The 24,465-nt window shown below is 36.0% G+C and overlaps 1 protein-coding gene across 1 annotated transcript in view; it reads right to left on the reverse strand.

Moving 5' to 3' along the window:
* CEP89 (centrosomal protein 89) overlaps nucleotides 1-24,465 on the reverse strand; it is a 186,408-nt gene that overhangs the window by 42,253 nt on the left and 119,690 nt on the right. The window contains exons 15-17 of the mRNA XM_043986041.1: nucleotides 23,546-23,713; nucleotides 22,384-22,525; nucleotides 14,317-14,406 (exon numbers count right to left, since the gene is read on the reverse strand). Coding sequence (XP_043841976.1) covers nucleotides 14,317-14,406; nucleotides 22,384-22,525; nucleotides 23,546-23,713 — 400 coding nt within the window. The remainder of the gene's footprint in view (nucleotides 1-14,316; nucleotides 14,407-22,383; nucleotides 22,526-23,545; nucleotides 23,714-24,465) is intronic.

A 24,465-nucleotide genomic window follows, 5' to 3' on the forward strand; every position in this document is an offset into this window, starting at 1 on the left:
ATCTCCTACCACTGGAAAAAACAAAACGAAACAAAACAAAACAAAAATCTCTGTAACCCATATGTATAGCAAAACAAATTCCAACACTCAACAACTTATTGAGTTGACCCAGGGGCAAACTCTCCATTTTGATTAAGCAAAGATTTGCCCTCTCATAAAAAAACAAAACAAAAACAAAAATATTTGCTCCATTATTCTGACTTCCATAGAATACTTAGTGTTTCTCTATTAGAGGACAGGCATCTAATTCCTTTATATGGATATGAAATTTCTCTTAAAAAACACTCATATCTAATGTAAGGCAGAGACCCTGCTCCCATTATCTATTTGTTGATTTGTCAGAACATGCTAAAAATTTAAAAGAAATAACATGCAGGTTCTTTTTCTCTGATATTAAATATGTGCTACACTAAAGGTACCACACGAACTTTCATTGTATTTGCTTTGTTTACTTCCTAAATGTATTACTATGCTCCTAAAGCCTAAAGTTAATTGCTAGTTGATTGCTTTTTATTTTTGAAATTTCTTTGTTTTCCTCAAACAGTAACCAAAATATTTTTTTAAATCTCAACCCCATAAACAACTGAGAAAATAATCAATTAGTTCAGAAGTCTAGTACATGCAAATGTGCCCTTTGGCTATCTGTAGACTTTGTAAATTAACTTTAAGAAGAGGATACCAAAATCTTTTACTCCATTTACAATACTATTCATTTTGCTGCTTTCTCCTCTTCATGATTTCTAATTTTTGAAGATCCTTGGCTAATATCAGTTGCTTTAATTAGACAACTATAAACTAATGGTTTTGATAAGTTTCCTTTGAGTAGTAAGACAGATCAACTTATCTTTTAAGGGCAAAACTCCAAACTTTTCCAATCCATTTTATGCTTCTTTTAGCACAGGATATCACAGTGTTTGATATTAAAAGGTGTGAGCTCAAACTAGGGACAGAATTAATTTAAGTAAGGTGAATTTTTTTTCTACTAAGTAAAATCAAACAGTGAGAGCTAGAAGAGCCAATATAAAAACCTCCTTTAATAATCAGGGCCATCAACATATTTGTTCATAATAATGAAATGTTTCCAGCCCAAAGATCCGTTTTTTCTAAGATAATAGGAACCCAAGATTCAGTTATGAATATCTGATAGCACTAAATTTGTAAAAATAATGATTTGGGGACATGTCTTCCCTCCTTTTTCCCAAATGTGTTGGTGAAATAGTTTTTAAAGGCACAAAAAAATAATACTTGCAAACTGTACAATATTCATGAAATAAACAGGAATCTTCAGAGCCCATGGGCTCTTAGTTATATTCTTTCATTTCTGTCTTTGTATCCCCAGCACTTAGTAGAGTACTTTGGCATATAGTAAGTTTAAATGCTCGATTGATTCAAGAAAAGGACATAAACCACTTCCTATTTTCATATGTTGATGAAAAGGGGTGAGGTGGTTGTATAAGCTCCTCTCTAACTCTAATATAGTCTACCTACATTTTGAAAACACTTATTCCGTACACTGGGTCAGCATTGATGTATTATAATAAATTAGTGTAGGAGGCAGCTAGGTGGCACAGTGGATAAAGCACTGGTCCTGGAGTCAGGAGGACCTGAGTTCAAATCCGGTCTCAGGACTCTTGACACTTACTAGCTGTGTGGCCTTGGGCAAGTCACACCAAAATGTACCCCACCAAAAAAATAATAATAATAATAATAATAAATTAGTGTATAAGTAATACAAATTTGTCCCTATGGGCTCAAAAAAATTTGCTAATGTTGTAAGAGGATAAGAAAAAGGATCATAGATTCTCAGAGTTGCAAGGGTCTACAGAAGCTATCCAGTGAATCCCCTAGCTGAACAAGAATCCCTTTCTACCATATACCCGACAAGTGGTCATTCTGTCTTTGCTTGAAGACCTCAAGTAGAAGCGGATGCTACTTTTTGGATATGTTTTAATTGTTAGAAGGCTTTTCCTGTGATTTCAGAAAAACCTGGACTTACATGAACTGATGAAAAGTAAAGCAACAACAATATTGATCAATTGTGAATAACTTTGCTATTCTCATCAATACAATGATTCAAGGCAATTCCAAAAGACTCATGATGAAAAAATGTTATCCACCTTCATAGAAAGAACTGATGGAGTCTGCAGATCTAAGCATACTGGTTTTCACTTTTTTTGGTGTGTTTTCTTTCACAGCATGACTAATAAAAAATGTTTTGCATGACTGCACATGTATAACATATATCAAATTGCTTACTGTCTCAGGGGGAAGAAAAGAGCGAGGAAATGAAGGAGGAGAAAACTTGGAACTAAGTTTTTTTTAATGTTAGAAATTATAACTGAGGAAAAAATAAAACACAATTAAAAAAAAGTTTTTCCTGATACTAAGCTTAAATTTACCTTTTGTAATTCCCACCTATTGTTCTGTCAAGTTTAGTTATGACATCCATTGTCTTTTTGTAGGCAAAAATTCCTAGTTCCTTCAGTTAAACATCACCTATCAATGCAATGACAGATTAATCTGTCTGTTACAGAGGAAGCAGGGTGGCATAGAGGAGAGAGACCTGCAGTTAAGTCATAAATTAGATACTTACTAGCTATGTGACCATGGACAAGTCACGTAACATTTCAGAGTCTTTATTTCCTTATATAGTGCAGTCATTTTTCAGTCAGGTCTGGGGTTTTTCTGCCAAAGGTACTATGCTGGTTTGACATTTCCTTCTCCAGCTCATTTTATAGATGAGGGACTGAGACAAACAAGGTTAAGTGACTTGAGAGAGTCCCAGCTGAGTGACATTTGTCTGAGGTCACACCTGAACTCCAGTCTTCCTGTCTTCAGGCCCACTGCGCCACCTAGCTACCCCTTATTTCTTCATGGAGACAGCTTAATGTCAAACACACAGCTCACGAGCTGCAGGTGGCCACGATGCTCCACAGTGCAGCCTGAACCAGATGAAAATGCAGTTCCTATCTAATTTTAATGAGTTGATGTATTTTTTTAAAAAAGAAAACCTTTAATTACCTGTAGTTTTTAAGTCAATACGCAGAACAGCCAGTGATCCTTATGTATAGTTTAGTGGCCCTCATTTCTCTTTGAGTTTGACATGACTGACATAGTAGTATGAGTGCTGGACTTGGAGACAAAGACATGAGTTCAAACCCTAACTCTACTGATACTACCTATGTAATTCTGGACAAATCACTTAACATCTCTGTAGAATGAAGGCACTGGTCGAGATGAGCTCTAAAAATCCCTTCCCCCTCTCAATATATAGTGCTATAATATCTTTTAAAAATAAAGTTGTTCTGGAAAATTTAGAATGCCTGTAAGTGGGGGAAACACTTGTACTATTTACCTTACAGACTCCTCGTGAGAAGAATGCTTTGCAAACCATAGAGGCCATGCAAAATATGATCATGACCATCATCACCAAACCCTTATTAAATGGTAGCAATGAATTCTCCAGTAAAATTATAAATGCAAATAGTGTGTTGAAGAGATTTTATCTGACAAATTTGTAAACTATCCCTCACTTTTTTTGAAGCTTAAAAGAAATTCTAAGTTCAAGGTGGGGCTAACTCCAAAGGTGTCTGTATTAAAACTTTATTATAAAACAAAGGGAAAACAATAAACATAAACAATAATAGGGCATATAGCAGAGGAGACACAGCGTGGCTTTTTGCTGCCAGAATGTCATATGAAGATAGATCTGTATTTAGATGTTCTTTATTATCGAACTACTTATGATGTTAGGGATGATTTCAATTTGTCTAATTTCTTTAAAACCATAAAATGTGATACAAGGAAGTGGGTTTTTTTTAATTGGAATACTATCTGAATAACAGGAACACTTTTTTCACATTGCTACTTCATTCATTTATGAACCATTGACTGAAAGCAAGACTTACGAAAGTGCTTTGTAGTGCTCCTGGTGAATGTCAGTTATTATAATAAAGGGTCTGCTCTCCCCTTTAATTTGTCTCACAACTCAAAATAATGATATGCTTTCCATTTCACTTTCAGTACTGCTGCTGTGATACTTTCCCTTCCTCTCCTCCATCCAAATATCTTACTTCATAATCCTCTAAATACCAAGACTAAATCCAAGAAAGGTGAAATTTGCACATTTCCAAAATAATTTCTGTTCTAGAAGGTCTTTTCAGGGTTTGGGATATCTTAATATCATTTGGCTTCTATTTTAACAGTGAATCTATAATAAGAATGAGTTGCTCTCAAACAGAAGAAAAACTGCCATATGAGGAACTGGAGTGCAAAATATGTTACCAGGAATTTAATGTTTATAGTCGTAAACCCAAAATCTTGGACTGCCTTCACAGAGTTTGTGCAAGATGCCTGACTAAGATAGCTCTCACAGGAGATGGAACCACATGCATTAGCTGCCCCTTTTGCCGCTGTGACACAGAAATGCAAGAGGAAAAAGTAGCAGGACTTCCCAATGACACAAATATTATGTCTAAACTTTTGCTCAAGGACAAAACAACATGGAACTCAGACAACACTGAAGTGGTCTTAACACCAAAGAACTTGGTATCTTCAAGTCCATCCCACGGATTTTCAAATTGTTTCATAATTACACTTATGGAAGTTCAGCAGAACTGGACAAGGACCCCCAGCCAAAACACTATCTCTGATGACTACGGGGGTCACAGTTTGGACTCAGTATCTGTAAGTTCTTATAGTCAAATTGATCAAGACCTTTTCTCTAAAATCTGTAATCATGTACCTAGAATATTAATGTGGCTATTGGGATTTTTCTACTTTGGATCCCTACCTCTTGGGATCTACTTGTTGGTGATTCAGAAAGTGACCCTGGGAATTGTATGTGTCAGTCTAGTTCCCTCAAGTCTAACTATATGTCTTATATATGTTTTTTGCCAGTGTCTCTGTCAGGAAATTGGTGATTGTTCCTCAATAAGTTGACAGTTACTGTTTTAAAATGCTGTACGTGCAACCAAAACTTATATACAGTGAATGACATTTCATAATTAATCATCTCAGTTTAACTTTTTAAATTGAACAGCTAAAATAACTTACAAAATTCACAACTGAATTAAGACATCACAAATTTACGAAAGTTATATAGTAAACTTTCTTGTGTAGTTCTCTCTTATCAAGGTCTCCCCATCCTAATTTTCATGTTCAATCCATGTCTATTCTTTTACATATTTTACCTAAGGAATTGAAAAATATCTTGAGAATTCAGTTTAACCTAGATTCTGTTAAATGAGTAGTGGTCAATGTTATTTTTTAAAAGTACTGTACCATAAAACTTAACTAATTCACATTCCTGGTGGAAGGTCAGTTTAAATTGTGTGGAATGTTGTATCATTTTTTTTTTTTTAATGAGGCAATTGGGGTTAAGTGACTTGCCCAGGGTCACACAGCTAGTAAGTGTTAGTGTCTGAGGCCGGATTTGAACTCAGGTACTCCTGACTCCAGGGCTGGTGCTCTATCCACTGCGCCACCTAGCTGCCCCATGTTGTATCATTTTTAAACAACTCAGTTTGATCTATACTACTAAAGGTTTGGCAAGTAGAGATCCCAGAATATCAACTGCTAATATGTTAATGAAGGCTTTGAAATTGCTTAAAAATCAATGTGTTCTTACACAGCCTAAATATTTCTTCCTTCCCAAAACTTAATTTAATTTTATCGATGTCAGTGAACTAGTATTTATTAAACACCTATTATGTTCCAGGTACTGTGGTAAGCACTGGTGACTCAAAGAAAGGCAAAAACACCATCAACAAACATTTTTAGGCCCCCTACTGTGTGCCAGGAACTGTGCTAAGCACTGATGATGCAAAAAAGAGGCAAAAGACAGTCCCTGCCCTCAAGGACACCAAAATCTAATGGAGAAGACAACAAGCAAACAAATGTGCACAAACAAGCTTATACATGGGAAAAATAGGGAAAAAAAAATTAAGAGGAAGGGCACCAGAATTAAGAGGAGTTGGGAAAGTCTTCCTGTAAAGATGAAATTTTAGTTGGGACTTAAAGGCTTGTCTTATTCATAGAACAGGACTGAAGAGCAGATGGCAAGGAATGAGATGTAAGAAGACTGGAAAGATAGGAGGGGGCAATGTTATTAAATGGCTCTGAACAGCAAACAGATGATTTTGTATTTGGTCCTGGATCAACACAAAGGAAGCAGCCACACCTAATCTTGTCGCCCCAGGGTTGAGGGAGATTTGAATGAAGGGTGGAGGTCCCAGGAGCTAGCTCAGTCCGAAATGGTTCCGCTTATCATCTGTCCTCTGGTTTAGTTTCTCAAGGAGAAGATTCCTTGATGTGCCCCAGAGAACTTCTGGGGTGCTCTGGGCCCACAACATCATGACTCGCACTGAATTGGATTTAAGTGAGGGAGGGCTGCACAAGGTCACCAACCTCACTCTCTCCTCCAGAGCCATCTGGGCCCAGTGGTTACATCAGGACAACTGGAGATGGCTCCAGATGTTTAAGGCAACTGGGGTTAAGTGACTTGCCCAGGATCACACAGCTAGTAAGTGTCTGAAGTGAGATTTGAACTCAGGTCCTCCCAACTTCAGGGCTAATGCTCTATCCACTGTGTCGCACAAATGCCTCTCCTATAGGTGATTGGGAGCCACAGAGGTTTACTGAGTATCAGGGTTCCTGGTCTCAAGAAGAACACAGTCCAATGGGAAAGACAACTTGCAAACAACTATGTGCAAATAAGATACACATAGGATAAACTGAGGGTAATTTCAAAGGGAAGACACTAAGATTAAGGAGAGCTGAGAAAGGCTTAATGAAGAAGCCTTGGTAAATCCTTTTTCTTAATTGTAGCAAAGGTGTTTAAACTTCAACCTATCCTGGTTCTTAGTCTGAATTATCAACAATTCCAAATCATGAGTTTTCACTTTGAGTGATGTAGGCTCCTAAAAGGAGATGATGGAAGAACTGGGGTAGGTACAAATATACAGCAACAGAATGACCCCAGAGTCAAGGGAATCCAATCCACACCATTGCTTATCCTTAGGCTAATTGAGATTAGTGCATTCAAAGGTCCTAGACTTTCCTTAGGATTTCTCCTTTTGCAAAAAGGCTGAGGGTCTTTTTGATCTACCTCATGATGAGCACAGCTGACCCTGCCCCCATAAGTCAAGCTATTTTGGTCTACAGTCTGGATATGCTACATTTATAGCCTTGCTCCTATACTCCATACTTCACTCCTTTAACACTGTCACCACCTCAAGCTGGTCTATTGCAGGTCTGCTGATAGGTTAGCTTGCCACAACCACCTCTCCCATCCCCAAGCCACAGTTTTCCAGTCTTCTAACACATTACACTTCCTGAGGTTCTTTTCAATCCAGCAACACTGGCTGTTTCTCTCTCTTTTTTTTTTTTTTTGGTGGGGAAATGGGGGTTAAGTGACTTGCCCAAGGTCACACAGCTAGTAAGTGTTAAGTGTCTGAGGCCGGATTTGAACTCAGGTACTCCTGAATCCAGGGCTGGTTCTTTATCCACTGCGCCATCTAGCCACCCCCAACACTGGCTGTTTCTCAAACAAGACATCTCCTGACATTTTCTCTGGCTGTCCCGCATACCTGGAATGTTGACTTTCTCACCTAATCTCTGCCTCCTGACCACCTTCAAGTATAAAGGTCCACCTTCTAATAGTAGGCCTTTTACAATCCTCCTTATTCTTAGTGCCTTCCCTCTGAGATTATCAAGTTATCTTCTATATATCTCATCGGTACATAATTCTTTGCATGTTGTTTCTCTCATTAGACTGTAATCTTGACAGCAGAGACTTTCTTTTGCCTTTCTTTGTATCCCTAGCATATAGTGCGGTACCAGGCACGTTTTGTTCTTGTTGAATCGTTTCAGTCATGTCTGACTCTGTGATCTCATTTGGGGTTTTCTTGGCAAAGATACTGGAATGCTTTGCCATTTCTTTCTCTAGTTCATTTCACCAATGAGAAAACCGAAGCAAACAGGGTTTGAATGACTCACCCAGGTCATATAGCTAGTAAGGTCTGAGGCCAAATTTGAACTCAGGTCCTCCTGACTCCAGGCCTGGCACTCTATCCAATGAGTCACTTAGTTGTCTACCTGGCACATAGTAGGTGCTTAATAAATATTTACAAACTGACTGAATAAAGCTGTTTTCCTAGTGACTGTCTTTACTTGTACAGCTAAATTTCCCAGAACAGGACCAAACCCTGTAATCCAAGGGTGGCAGGTGAGGCATGTATGGCTTTGTATCAATCGGTGTGAGTGGCTCTGCTTGTGGTTTGTATGCTAATAAATCCTGTAGTTGGCTAAGAAATCAGCATGACTAAGTATTCCTTGAGATCCAGAGCCAGACCAATACAATGAGTAACTTAAAAATAAATGTAATAGGATTTCTATGTCAAATTGCATTCTTTTTCCAAAAAGACTGTTTTTAGAAATGATCATGAGAATTGATGTTTGTATTTTAGAATGAAAATAAAATGCTTAATACACCTGTGTTAAATATATATATATATACACATATAAATCAACTCTTATTGTGATAATGTAAGGCAGACGATGTAAAAATAATAAAAAACAGATAATAAAAATCATTTATACATGGCCTTGGGTTATGATGAGAGACATAAACAGCTCTACTTAGACTCACTAAACCACTTCCCCCCACTTAGTCTCAATTTTTCCACATATCAACCCTATAAGTCGAAACTTAGGATATGGGATAGGAGGGAAGGGATAGACATTAAGAATACAATAAACTCATAGATTATCCATCTGTAAATTATTGAAAATGGCTAATTTTGCTGAAAGTGCTTTTTCATAGAAACCATAAGGTTATACCTAAGTCAAAGGTTTCCTGAAAATGAAATCACAAGTATCCTATTTTAAAAGGAACCACCATAAATTAAGTAGCCACATTAAGACTGAGAATTCTCAAGGGCAAAATACTATAACACAAGAACAAACAATTTCTGACAAAATGCTAGAGTATTTTCTAGAATAAAGGCATGGTTAAAAGCATATACCTTGGGGCAGCTAGGTGGCGCAGTGGATAGAGCACTGGCCCTGCATTCAGGAGGACCCGAGTTCAAATTTGGCCTCAGACACTGAACAATTACTAGCTGTGTGACCCTGGGCAAGTCACTTAACCCCAATTGCCAAAACAAAAAACAAACAAAAAAACAAAACAAAACAAAACAAAACAAAAAAGCATATACCTTTTTTCATTTGAAGACATAAGGCTTAAAAACACAAAAGGAAACTTATAACATGGTTTGTTATTTTATGGTTATTGCACAGGTAAAAATGTATCTTCCTTAACATAAATATAATAAAATCTTGACTATTCATTATGCCTGAAAGACACTGAGATTAATTAGTCAATTGCCTAGAAAAACCCTTTAACTTCTAAACCTTGTTTTAAAAATATTTTCTAAAATATATTAGTATATTTTCCTGCCTTGGTAAATACAATATAATGAAATGTAATGGGATCTTTTTTTGATTCAGGATCTTTCAAGGCCTCAGAGTAATCGTTTCAAATATTAGTTGTAATTACAAAGCAGGGATAGATGGAATTTAAAAGTAGAATGTGATGATTACAACCCTTATCCTTCTGGCCTGTGAAAAAGGAATGAAGTAAACTATTGGTGAAGACTAGATGCTCCTTCTTCGCACTCTCACTAAAGGTGTGGAGAGGGGAAAGCAGTAACAATAAAATAATTATATAACTATTTGTCTGTTTCTTCCAAAAGGCAAGGACAAAAAATAACTGAGAGTTCTGGGTGATTGTCTTTAAAGTACACTAAAAAGATACTCCCTATCACAAAATTCTGTAAAACAAATGTAATCCCCTCCCCCTACATACTACCCTTATGAAAAATGCCTTTTATATATTTTAGATACAATGATCATTTTCTGGGGAAAAACAATCCACCAGGATTTATCCCAGGAGAGGGGAAGAGAATCAGAACAGAAAAAATTAGGTTCAAGAATCCTGCTAAACATTTAGGTCTAGTATATACACATGAAGATATACCAATTGTCAAGTGTTAGCTATAAGCTTAAAAAAGATCAAAACTCAAAAACTAAATGTTTTCTCAGTAACCCAATTTTGCATGCATTTAGTATGTGACTCAATCTTTCTCTCCTCCCCAATTCTTACCCTCCTACTAAGGACCTTCAGCATACAGGTGGCCCAGTAGATAAGAGAGCTGTAGCTGGAATCAGGAAGACCTGAGTTCAAACTGCTCTCACTCATTTATAAGCTATGTGACCCTGAGCAAGTCATTTGGCCTCTGCCTGCTTCCGCATCCTCATCTGTAAAATGGGGATAATAACAGCACTTACTTTTCAAGGTTATGGTATGGATAAAATGAGATAATGTTTGCAAAGTGTTTTGCAAACCTTCAAGCAAGGGGGCAGCTCGGTGGCGCAGTGGATAAAGCACCGGCCCTGGATTCAGGAGTTCCTGAGTTCAAATCCGGCCTCAGACACTTGACACTTACTGGCTGTGTGACCCTGGGCAAATCACTTAACCCCCATTGCCCCGCAAAAAAAAAAAACAAAACCACACAAAAAAACAAACAAACCTTAAAGCACTACATAAATGCTAGTTACTGTTATTACTATTAATATTATGGATTTGTGACACCATGAATATTTTAAAGGAAGTTTCAATATTTTAGTTCAAATGCAAATCGATATACCTATAATATAAGATCAAGAACTAGCAAATAAATAGGGAAGTTAAAAAATCCCAATATAAGTTTTGCTGCAAATGACAATAAGGCAGTAGTAGATAGAGGGCCAGCCTTTGAGTCATGAGGGGCTGAGTTCATGTTTTGCTTCTGCCACATATGGACTACATTGATTGGCAAGTCACTTCATCTCTCAGTGTCCTAAGTGATTCTCTAAGATGAATTGTCATCTGCATTCACAAAGGACATTTCTGACCAGGGGATTATTTCCCACACAATAGTTCTTCTACTTTGACTACTTCCAACTAGGTTTCTTCTCTTCCTCTCTTCTATTCTTCCTCCTGTTCAATTCCTTCTGCTCCCTATCTTTTCCGAGTTTCAGAGATACCAAGAAGCTTGTATCTCTCAGGACAGTGGTGTGGCCAATGGTGTCGTGAAGGTCATTCACTGATGATAGAAGTGTGATTCTAATACATTTCTCTTAGTCCTATGAATTATTACCATATTGTTCTAATTGCCAAAGAATCATAAACCCAAAGGCTGGACAAATTCAAGTGCCTTGGGAACCATTCTTAATTAACTTTCAATATCCATGAGTTATAAAAGGGCACTTTCTCCTTCAAAATTCACACATTCTTCACATTGTTAACCATTTTTTCTTTTGAACTGTATTATAAAATCAAAGTTATGTATATAACTTTGTTCTCCTTAAATCCTACAGTAGTCATTTGACAGTAAAACACTGTCTTATTAAAGAGCGTGTCTAGACATGGAAGAAAGCATCTTGAAAAATTTCTACCTTCTTAAGCCTGAGCTCCCTCATCAATAAAATGAGACTGTTATGTTAAATGATCTTTAGTAATCTTCTATTTATAACAATGTTGAATTATTTTATTTCTCCACAGTACAATGTTGCCTTACATATATTATTACTAGAATTCTGTTCTCTTGATCAAATGTTTTAAAGCATTTGAACTTTTAAGAAGACACGTGTATATATGTTATACATGTATTTATAGGTGTCTCTGTGTGCAAATATGTATGTATGTATGTATATAACATGTATTCCTATAAAACTGAAGGCATCCTATTCAGTTCTCTGCCACATCTTGTTTTCTTTGATGTTTACCCCAGTGTTTCAAGGACACATTATGTTCTCTTACAAGGAGACAAAATGAAAGTTGTGAAATTAATTCCAAAATGCATCAAACAAAACCAAAACTCTGAGGTTAACTTTTTAATATGGCAACATATTTGTCTTCAACAAATATAAATTATAACATCAACAATTTAACTGTTAAAAATAGAATTGGTTACCTATGTTTATATGAACCTTTAGTAAAAGAATGAATTTTTTGGCATTTTAAATTAAAAATATAATAACTTGGAAAATAACACCAATACTAAATATATTTCACAGAATAATACAAACACTTTTACATCAAGATCAAATTTTGAAATAAATTAACTACTACAACTAAGTTTATAAAAGTTAACCATCTGTGGCTATTATATACTCTTTTCCAGACTGTTTGGATGTGCAAAGAATTCACTACCCACAAAATCTATACATATTATTAGTTTCTGAAATAAAATTTCTTCTTTTATGCTATAGTAAATGTTGTTCAAAATAATTAATTTGGTGTATACTGAAATAAACTTTTTCTAAACTTTTTGGTAACTCTAAGAAGTATGTCAGTTTAAAGGTCCCTAACAGTGAACCTGATTAAGTAGGACATGCCCCAGAAATTCACAACATTCCTACCCTATATTGGTTAAAGAACTGCTTAGAATTTAAATACTGTTTCCTACAGAAATCTACAAAGTTAACCTTGGATATGTAAGACAGCATGGTACAATGGACAGAATATTGATGCTGATACCCAAAATCTTGTCTTGGTTTTATTACCAAACACACACACACACACACACACACACACACACACACACACACACACACACACACACACACACACACACACACGACCTTTGGCAAATCCCTTCTTCCTCTTTTGCCCTCAGTTTCTTCCTCTGAAAAGTGAGGGAAATAGATTAATCTCTATGGTCTCTTTCCTGTTCAAAAATTCTATGGGTTAATTCTATTAGCTATTTCCATCCTGAGAAGAAAGAACGTTGTCCCCCTAAGGAACAATTAGGTAAGTATGTTAGCTTTACCTGGAAGAACATATTTTTAACTAAATAAATTTGGAGCCAGAGATTTAGTTCTATTACTGAGAAAATTAAAATATGACACTGCAAGAATTTTCCTACAGCATTAAGGGCAGAGCAGCCTAAGGGTTTTTTATGCAAGTTATTAAAATGAGGGAAATGAGAACCTAAGTTATAGCAGGACTATAACTCCAAATGTACTACTTCATCAAAGCTATAACTAGCATTTCAGGGACCTGAGATGAATAAACACCACGAAAGATATCTCACATAAAATAATATGGGGAGGGGGCAGCTAGGTGGCGCAGTGGATAAAGCACCAGTCTTGGATTCAGGAGTACCTGGGTTCAAATCCAGCCTCAGACACTTTACACTTACTAGCTGTGTGACGCTGGGCAAGTCACTTAACCCCCATTGCCATTGCCCCACAAAAATAAATAAATGAATGAATGAATGAATGAATGAATGAATGAATGAATGAATAGATAGATAGATAGATAGATAAATAAATAAATTGTGGGGGGGGGGAAAGTCCTCAAATCAACTTTTTAAGACAAATTCAGCCTCATAGTGGGGGATAGGAGATAATGGAACATAAAACACTGTTACTAGACAAAGGCCAAGATTATCACTTGCAATGTAGTCATTTGGAGGTAAGGAGAAAGGAACTTCTGTATGTAGTAATTACCTCTTTTTCCTAATAATTATTTTAACTAGGTGCTAAAATCAATTGGTTTTAATAATAGAAGGAATAGAACTATTACAAAAAAAGAACTATTAAAGAAAAACTATTTAATAGAATTATTAAAGCACATTAAATGTCAGAGCCCTAAGTTTTAGCTCTAAGGTTAATGTTACTCTATAGAGGTTTATATATTCCGTGATTAATTCAGCTATATATATGTATGTGAGAATTGGAGTGCCACCAACCTGCTGAGAAAGACATTGCAGGGAAGCTCCACCCTGAGGAGAAAGCATGAGGTGAACTTTCTGGGATTTAGAAGGTCGGATTGGCATCCGGAAATTGTGTCTACCGTCTGTGGGTCGTATCAATCTGTGCTACCAGCCAATTAGCTTGCAGCTGTGTGAGAGGACGGCCCTGCTTCCTGTTTGACAGGGGACTTCTGGGAGAAGCGGCTGAGGATCTGGGTCTTTTTGTTCAGGAACCAGCTGTTGGCGGCAGGAACATTCTCTCTTTCTTAGATAGCTAGATGAAGGCTGTTTTTCCTCTCTCTCTCTCTTTGCTAACCCCTAATATACTTTAATAAATGCTTAATGTCCAAAGACTGGTCACTCATTAGATTTTAAACATCACAGCTAGAATTTTAGGCTTTGTATGTATACGCATAATGTTCTTAAACACAAAATCCACACCACACCTGAGAATAGCACCTCATCCCATTTTTTAAAGGGACATCTACAATGTTTTCCCAAATAGGATACTTACCTTCACCTTCTCTTCTAATTTTCCTAAACGAATATTCCCTTCTATTATTTTATAGAGAACTCCTTGCTTTTCACTTTCTAGGCACTGAGCCTGCCAAAAAATAAGAAAAAAGAGATTCTTAGAGTCTTCTGCAACTGGATACATGCATTGCTAGTATGATGAATAATACTATAAAAAGTGTAATTCCATTCCACCATTTTTTAATATTCATATCATCATTTATTCTAAATGTCCAGGTACATAGTACTGACTATAGCTAGGATGCTAACAGCACATGCTAAGGGAAAATGGAGGAATCTGCAAATAAGAAGTCAAATGCACTGATATGAAACAATTTAAGCTTAAAGTTGTATAGATTTGAATAGTATTTCAAGGTTATTTAAGAATTAATGAAATAGGGGCAGCTAGGTGGCACAGTGGATAGAGCGCTGGCCCTGGAGTCAGGAGGACCCGAGTTCAAATCTGACCTCAGACACTTAACACTTACTAGCTGTGTGATCCTGGGCAAGTCACTTAACCCCAACTGCCTCACCAAAAAAAAAAAGAATTAATGAAATAATTTTTAGAAGGTTAAGTACATTAAAAATATCAAATGAAAAAAAAAACATGCTAGGAAATGTCAGTAATTTTAAATGTTTCCTGTTGTATAATTGTTCTTTTAACTACATTAAATTGTCCTTGGGCCACAATGTCTTCCAAATGAAAAAACCTAAGAATGTATCTGAGAGGCAGCTAGGTGGCACAGTGGATAGAGCACCCGCCCTGGATTCAGGAGCACCTGAGTTCAAATCCAGCCTCAGACACTTACTAGCTGTCACTTAACCCCAATTGCCTCACCAAAAAAAAAAAAAAAAGAAGAAGAAGAAAAAAAGAATATATCTGAGAACATATTTTTTTCCCTTCTCAAAGTATTTTTTATTATAAAAGTATTTAATTATTTTCCAGTTATATGTAGAGATAGTTTTCAACATTTGTTTTTATAAGATTTCTAGTTTCAAATTTTTTCCTTCCCTCCCCTCCGTCCTCCCTCCCCAAGACAGCAAGTAATCTGATATGGGTTATATATGTACAATAATATTAAACATAATTCTGCATTAGTCATGTTATAAGAGAAGAATCAGAGCAAAAAGGAAAAACCTCAAAAAAGAAAAACAACAGCACCAAAAACAAAAGAAATAGTATGGTTCAATCTGCATCCGTATTCCATAGTTCTTTTTTTTTTCTGGATTTGGAGAACATTTTCCATCATGAGTCCTTTGGAACTATCTTGTATTGCTGAAAAGAATCAAATCTATCACAGCTGATCAACACATAATGTTGATGATACTGTGTACAATGTTCTCCTGGTTCTGCTCATCTCACTCATCATCAGTTCATGCAAGTCTTTCCAGGTTTCTCTGAAATCCGCCTGCTCATTGTTTCTTACAGCACAATAGAATTCCATTACATTCATATACCACAACTTGTTCAGTCATTCCCCAATTGATGGGCAGCCCCTCACTTTCCAATTCCCTGCCACCACAAAAAGAACAGCTATAAATATTTTTGTACATGTGGGTCCCTTTCCCTCCTCCATGATGAGAACATATTTTTAACTGAGTTAATATGAAAGATGAAAAGTAAATTATGTTTTAAAATGTTTATTTTCTTTCAGAGTCTAAATTAAACACTTTGAATGTGTAAAAAGTTGCAAATTTTTACAACATCCCATATAAAATATATCAGCAATGAATGACAATTCCACATTGCAAAGAAAGAAATTAATATAAAACAAAAATGATACAATGTAAAGTGCTAAATTTAGAGTCAGAAGACCTGGGTTCAAGTCTCAGTTCTGCCTCACATTAGTGGTATGATGCCAGGCAATTCACCTCATTTCTGTGGGCCTGTTTCCCTGGCTGTGACAGAAAGAGTCTAACTAGACAGCCTCTGAAGGCTTCTTCCAGTTTTAAATTTAGGATTCTATCACTAGATTAAAGCTAAAGTCTCTGCCAGCTCTAACATTCTGTGCAGTCAAATGAACTGACAAATGAAGCAAGCATGTGCCAGGGCTAGGATCAGAAATCAAATCTTTTTAATCTTGAGGTTCTTCGTTAACCCAAGGATCTACATTATTTTTCTGTAGATGGGATTACAATTTCCTGAATCTTATACTTCAGAAGGATTAACACAATAACATGTGACATCCAGAAAATGTATTATATTCTCCCTTAAGGAAAAACAGGTAATATGTGTCCACAGAGAACTAAAAATGCCTCACATTTTACAATAACACATCAAGGTCCAGCCTGACCCTATTTTTTAATGTAAAAATTCAGTTTTCAGTTTATATTTGTATAAGTTTAACATCCTACAGCCAGAGGTATCAAATTCACAGCATACAAAACTCCCAAGTGCCATATTAAAACTTAATTGGGGGGGCAGCTAGATGGCGCAGTGGTTAAAGCGCCGGCCCTGGATTCAGGAGTACCTGAGTTCAAATCCAGCCTCAGATACTTAACACTTACTAGCTGTGTGACCCTGGGCAAGTCACTTAACCCCCATTGCCCTGCAAAAAAAAAAAAAAAAAGAAAAAAAACTTAATTGGGAGGGGGCAGCTAAGTGTTATAGTAGATAAAGCACCGGCCCTGGATTCAGGAGGACCTGAGTTCAAATCCGGCCTCAGATACTTGACACTTACTAGCTATGTGACCCTGGGCAAGTCACTTAACCCTCATAGCCTGGTCCCCCCCCCCAAAAAAAACATAATTGGGAAATACTTAACAAAAATAAATATATAACATAAGTAATATTAATTTGTGGTTTTCTAAGTCATTATGTGGTCTGCAGGGATTAATTTCTATTTGATAAGAAACTGTACCTGTGTGGTAACACTGGTAGAGAAGAGAAGGGGTACATTTGAGAGATGTTATAAAGGTAAAACCTACATGCCTTGGCAACAGATTGGATAGAGGGGTTGAGAGAAAGTGTGGTAACGAGGATGAAGCTTAGGTTGTGAGCCTGGGGGACTGGGAGGATGGTGATACCCTTGACACTAATAGGGAAGTTTAGAAGGAGGGAAGGTTTGGGAGAGAAAGATAATGAGATCAGTTTTGGATGTATTGAGTTTAAGATGTCTACTGGACTTCACGTTCAAGATGTTAACTAGATAGCTGGAAATTCCAGACAGAGGTCAGCAAATAGATTAGGGCAAGATAAGTAAATTTGAAAATCATCAGCAGCATAGAAATGATAAATTAATCCATGGAAACTGTCACGATCACCAAGTGAAACAGTATAGCAGAAGAGAAGAAGGTCCAGGACTGTCCTTTAGAAATACCCAGTTGGGGGCAGCTAGGTGGCGCAGTAGATAAAGCACCAGTCCTGGATTCAGGAGGACCTGAGTTCAAATCTGGCCTCAGACACTTGATACTTACTAGCTGTATGACCCTGGGCAAGTTACCTAAGCCTCACTGCCCCACAAAGAAACCACAATAACAACAGAAATACCCACAGTTAATGGGCATGACCTGGATGAAGGAGACTGAGAAAGAACAGTCAGAAAGACAGGAGACCTAGATGATAGTAGTGTACTAAAACCCTTGAGAGAAAAGAGTATCAAGGAGAAAGGAGTGATCAATAGTAGGAAAAGTACAGAGAGAACAAGAAGGATGAGAAATGAAAAAATGGTCATTAGACTGGCGTTAAGAGATCATTAGTAACTCTTCGAAGAGCACTGAAAGCCAGACTACAAAGAGGCAAGAAAAAAGTAAGAAGAAAAAAAATGGAGGCAACTTTTATAACTGGCCTTCTTAGAAGAATTTATGACCAAACAAGAGATAGAGAACATTATGAAATGCAAAATGGATAATTTTGATTACATTACATTTAAAAGGTTTTATGCACACAAAAGCAGTGCAACCAAGATTAGAAGCAAAGCAGGAAGCTGGGAAACAATTTTTACAGCCAGTGTCTCTGATAAAGGCCTCATTTCTCAAATATATATAGGGAACTAAATAAAATGTATAAGAATGCAAGTCATTCCCCAATTAAGAAATGGTCAAAGGAAATGAACAGGCAGGATTCAAAGAAATCATAGCTATCTGTAGTCATGAAAAAAAAATGCTCTAAATCACTACTGATTAGAGAAATGCAAATAAAAACAACTCTGAGGTACTACCTCACACCTATCAGATTAGCTAATATGACAGAAAAGGAAAATGATAAATGTTGGAGATGTGGGAAAATTGGAACACTAATGCATTGTTAGTGGAGTTGTGAATTGATCTAATCATTCTGGAGATGAATTATGCCCAAAGGGCTATAAAACTGGGCATGCCCTATGATCCAGCAATACCACTACTAGGCTTGTACCCAAAGAGATCATAAAAAAGGGAAAAGGACACACATGTACAAAAATATTTATAACGGCTCTTCTTGTGGTGGCAAAGAATTGAAAATTGAGGGGATGCCCATCAATTGGGGAATGGATGAACAATTTGTGGTATATGAATGTAATGGAATACCATTGGGCTATAAGAAACAATGAGTAGACAAATTTCAGAAAGATTTACATGAACTGATGCTGAGTGAAGTAAGCTGAACCAGGAGAACACTGTACACAGTAACAGCAACATTGTGCGATGATCAATTATGATGGACTAAACTCTTCTCAGTAATACAATGATCCAAGACAATTCCAAAAGACTAATGATGAAAAATATTCTCTACATTCAGAAAAAGAACTATGGAATCTGAATGCAAATTGAAGCATACTACTTTCACTTTTTAGTTGTTTTTTTCTTTCTCATGGTTTTTCCCTTTTGTTCTGATTCTTCTTTCACAACATGACTAATGTGGAAATATGTTTAACATGATTGTACATGTGTAATCTATATCAGATTGCTTGCTGTCTTGGGGAGGGGGGAGGATAGGGAGGGAGGGAGGAGAAAAATTTGGAACTCAAAATCTTATAAAAATGAATGTTGAAAAACTATATTTACATGTAATTGGAAAAAATAAAATACTATTAAGCGGAAAAAATACTGGCCTTCTCAGAGTATAGCCACAAAAGGAGATATATGGGATGATTAGTTATAGGACATGGATCAATCAAGTGAGAGATTTTTGAGGATGAGAAACACAGATAGACAGACAAATGGCAAAGTAGGAAGGATGATAACAGAAGCAATTTGTTGGAAGAGACAAGATATAATGGCACCAAAAATAAATTAATAGAGATAAATTAATTAATTTTAAAAATGAATGAATGAATAAAAAATTTTTTTAAGATATAATGGTACCACTTGTGCTTGTAGAGAGATTAGCCATGGCAAAAAGTACCATCTCTTCATGTGAGACAGGGATAAAGGAGGAGATAGTGGCAGAAGCTAATATGTGAGAAATCTCATGCTAAATCCATATTAGCTTAAAATAATGGTTTCCAAGAGAAAATATGCCCTAGTTTCTAGTTCTGGACTGAATGAAGAATGAACTTCTATCTATCTGGCCTTCATCAAAATATACTTTGTTTTGATATAGAAAAATTTGTAGTGTTTGGTTTTGAATTTTGAAATTTTCCTTTTATGCATATCAATGTCTTTGAAAGTGTATAATGAGCAGAATACTCAAATGCAGCACTCAAAGGGATACCATGAAAGAGGACAAGCTGTCAAAGCCTCTTCTACTAGTCTCTAATAGCAAAGAATCCAGATTACCTTTCAAGAGAAGTTATTTTTTAAATGCCATGGTCTTTGTGATTGTTCAACATTCTCCTCCATGTATAGTTATCTCATTATAAGTCCTACACTTTCAAATATATACTACACTTATCACTGCAATGTGGACTGGAACAGGAAACCACTATTTCCCCTTTTTATCCTAAGATGTGAAGATGCTTTGGCCCTATTAAATCCAATGATTAATTAGATCTTATGAACAATATTTTTTCATAAGTCAGAAAATAAATTAACTCAAAAAAGGTTTTAAGATTAAATACTGATGTCTCATGGAGTCACCAGCTTCCATTTGGCTAACTCTACTTTTTCAAAGAGTTATTTTCTTAGTAAAGTTTTGTACCTTTCTTACAAAGCTGCTAATTCTCTTTTCATAACTTTCTTCCATAGCTCTTATTTAGTTTGGGGTTTTTTGGGCAGAGCAATGAGGGTTAAGTGACTTGCCCAAGGTCACATAGCTAGTAAGTGTCAGGTGTCTGAGGCTGGATTTGAACTCAGGTCCTCCTGAATCCAGGGCCAGTGCTTTACCCACTGTGCCACCTAGCTGCCCCCTCTTATTTAGTTTTTAAAATAATTTTTTGCTCCCTCTTTAACTCGTCTAGGAATTTTTCTTGGGCTTGTATTCATTCTGCAGTTTTCTTTGAGGCTTTGCTTGTAGATTGTTTCAAGTCCTTGTCTTTTTCTGGGTTTGTGTCTTGAGCTTCCCTGTCACTGTGTTCTTTATGGTTAGGTTCTTTTGTTTGTTTGTTTGCTTATTCTTCCAGCCTAGTCCTTGACCTTGGACTTTATATTAATGCTTGACTTTTCTGGGGAGGGTGGGGAACATGACAAATAGCACTGAGAATCAGATCAGCAAGCCTGGTTAATTATAAAATATTTACATTTCAGCTACTATAAAATAATCCATGCACTCAATGTCTGAAGTGAGGTACAGACACATAACTCATCTTATAGCTAACTATGATGTCATAACCCTTTTTTTAAAAAAGAGAATGTCTGAAGCCAACAAAGTCAATAAAAATATTTATTAAAGCATCTATCAGGCTGGGCATGGGACAAGATGAAGCCTGCCACTAGAGTGCCACCTTGTGGAAGACATGGCTCCCTTCAAGGTGTACCTCAAGGGTTATTTTCTTTCTTTCTTTCTTTCTTTTTTTGTGGGGCAATGAGGGTTAAGTGGCTTGCCCAGGGTCAGACAGCTAGTGTCAACTGTCTGAGGCTGGGTTTGAACTCAGGTCCTTCTGAATCTAGGGCCGGTGCTTTATCCACTGCGCCACCTAGCTGCCCCCAAGGGTTATTTTCTAAGGTCATTACTATTCCTTTCCCAACATTTGTTAGTGTCCTTTTCCCACAAAGTCCTGGCTATTTACTCTGTATATGGTAGCCAAGAATATAAACCACCAAAGAATAGTAGCCTCATAAATTCCTAGAAAGAATCTAGAAAAGTCTCCAGTACCTAGTCACTGGACTAAATTTCTCACTTCTTTTCAGTACTCTCCTTGTCACTATTATCCTTATTCCAGGCTGGAGATGGAAGTGGATGATTTTGTTAAATACTCAGTCTTATGATCCCAGGTACTAATAATACAGACTGCATTTGCTTCTTATTCAAAGAAATTCACAATAACAGGGCTCAGAGCTGTCACAACACAAGAAAATGCTAATCCTAAACTATTAATTTGATACCTAGACATTTGAAAGTTATTTTGCTTTTTTATTCTTCTCATCTTTAGACTAGGGAAAATATGAACAAACTGTTTTAGACACATGCTAAAAAGATTATAATTATAAATTCTTATATAGCAGATTAGGATGAATTCTACTTCTCAAAAATAAAACAAGGGGCAGCTAGATGGCACAGTGGATAGAGCGCCGGCCCTGGAGTCAGGAGTACCTGAGTTCAAATCCAGCCTCAGACACTTAACACTTACTAGCTGTGTGACCCTGGGCAAGTCACTTAACCCCAACTGCCTCACAAAAAAAATAAATAAATAAATAATAAAACAAAACCGTTGTTTCTCTTCCAAAGTATGACTTAAGTTTTCTTCCAAGGATTAATTTTTACTGTTTCTAATAATTACTTTTTATGATGAATATAGTAGATTTAAAACATTTAGTCAAAATCTAATTGAAAAACATGTCTGAAACAGAATATTATGAAAATTGTTATATTTGAAAATTCAAGTCAATAAAGACTTAAGTGAATATTATGCAAGGCACTCTGTGAGATCCTTAAAGGTACAAAGATTTTTTAAAAGTTTAAATAACATTAATTTTTAATTAACATCCTTAAAAATCTTAAGTTTACACAATAAAAGACAGTTTTATCTGAGGTAATCTTAAGGAAACTTACCAATTGTACGAGATTGTCACGTTCCTGAGCTATAGCATTTGCCAAAATGACAAAATTTGTCAGATACTGGTGAGCTACCTCTTCTTTCTCCATTGCTTCTTCTACTTGTTGCTGAAGGAAGTCTATTTGCTTTTGAGATCCCCTACAAAAGTTCACCAAATAATTACATTAAAAAAAAACACCTTACTAGTTTGGTGACAATAAACAGCTGTGTTATAAAAACATCAAATGCCTTGGAATTTAAATTATATTATTTTAAAACCTGAAGCTTTCATTAAATTTAAAACTGAAAGCTCATATTAGGACTTACTTTTAGACTAAACATATTAATTCGCTGGTGCCACATAATGTCAACAACATACATAATAACTGTTTGAGCAGTCGATAGAATAATGAAACCTTTTTTTTTTCTTTGGATTTTTGACTCATGTAGACTGAGAATATTACAACCAGGAGGAACTTTAGGGATCATTTAATTCAATCTCTTCATTTTACCTGAGAAATGATTTGTCATACTTAACATAGTAAGCTGGTAGCAGAAGTGACACTATAACCCAAGTCTCCTGCTTTCTAATGCTTTTTCTAGTATACCTCATACTAAAGATCTTAGAAACAAAATGAGCACAAAGGAAATATATGAACTATAATCATACCATGAATGAAACCACTGGAGAACATGAAATGACAATTACCTATACAAAAACCCTAGAGATGTCTTTTCTTCTTTAGTTGCCATAGCAAATTTGTTATTTAGTAAAGTCTCTGTTTTCTAGCACCATTAGAGAATAAAGTATTTTAGTTTACCAAATAACTTTTGGTTAATAATATATTATGACTCAGATAGTATGTTGTGGTCTTATAGTACCTCAAGGTCAGCATTATAAGTATCAATTATTATTGAACTATAGATATTGAGAAATACTGATGTCTGGTTGTTACATCAGAAAAACCAGGCTTTACTGTACTTTTATTGTGATAAGATAATTACTCTAATTAGTCTTATCTCTTTAGAAAGCGCATATTAAGAAAAGAAAGTCAGAAATACTAGAAGATAAAAAGGAAAAGGCAAGGGCTATAAATCTCCAACACAGGGTTCATATATATTTTTGGATATTTTATTTAGTATGGAGGAAAAACAAGTTAAAAAAGAAAATCTATAAACCTATTTAATTTCTGTGCCCTTTCCAATTCAGCTCCCAGGACCTTGTTTTCAGCTTCCAATTTGCTTTTGTCTAAAAGCAGGCTCTTGTTTTGTGCTTGCAGCTCTGTCATCTTTCCTATCAAATTGTCAGCCTCAGCATCCCATTTCTCTTTTTCTTTCTGCAACTGGCTGAAAGAAAAAAAAGTAAGAAGTTATATTCAGTAGATTACTGTTAAGACAGGATCACTGTAAGATAATCGATTACCAGCATAATCCTCCAATCCCTGGAATGGGTATTCTGTAAACCTTCCCTGTTTGAGGTTCACTCTCATGAAGGGGGACTGAAATAGGTCTTGGTCACTAAGGAAAGCAGGTACACTGCTGAGGTCTGGGGAGATGGCATAGGAGAGGTGGGCTAAAAATGTGTTTTCTTCACTACATTATCTGCTCCTCTTTTGGGGCCAAATATGGAGAAGCTTAATGTTTTTCATGTGAGTCAAAGTATAATACTGATTTTAAAATTATTTAAGTTAATATGAAAAATTGATATTAAATATATTTATGTTATAATAAGATATGCTATAAATAACAAGACCTAAAAAGGTTTAGTAGAAGCTTCAAGCAAATATGTATTTAGCAACTGTTCAGATAGTAGCAATATATTTTGCTCAGAACAAATACATTTACATGTAAAAATTAGATCTGAAAGAAGACTTTTATCAAAACAAAAAGTAAATGTAACTACTAAGTCAAGAGGCATCATGATTGACTATATAAAGAAGAGTATTCCAGAGCATTTTATTTGATATTGACTTCCATTCTAAATAGAAAGCAAGTGCCAGGCTTGCAGCCACCTGGGTTCTAACCCTGACTTCTTTGCTTCCTATACATTCCTAAAAATGGCAGGGAGGGTAGCCTAAGTCAATGATTCAGGTCAATAA

Source organism: Dromiciops gliroides, chromosome 2 (assembly GCF_019393635.1).
Source record: "Dromiciops gliroides isolate mDroGli1 chromosome 2, mDroGli1.pri, whole genome shotgun sequence".
Classification (NCBI taxonomy): domain Eukaryota; kingdom Metazoa; phylum Chordata; class Mammalia; order Microbiotheria; family Microbiotheriidae; genus Dromiciops; species Dromiciops gliroides.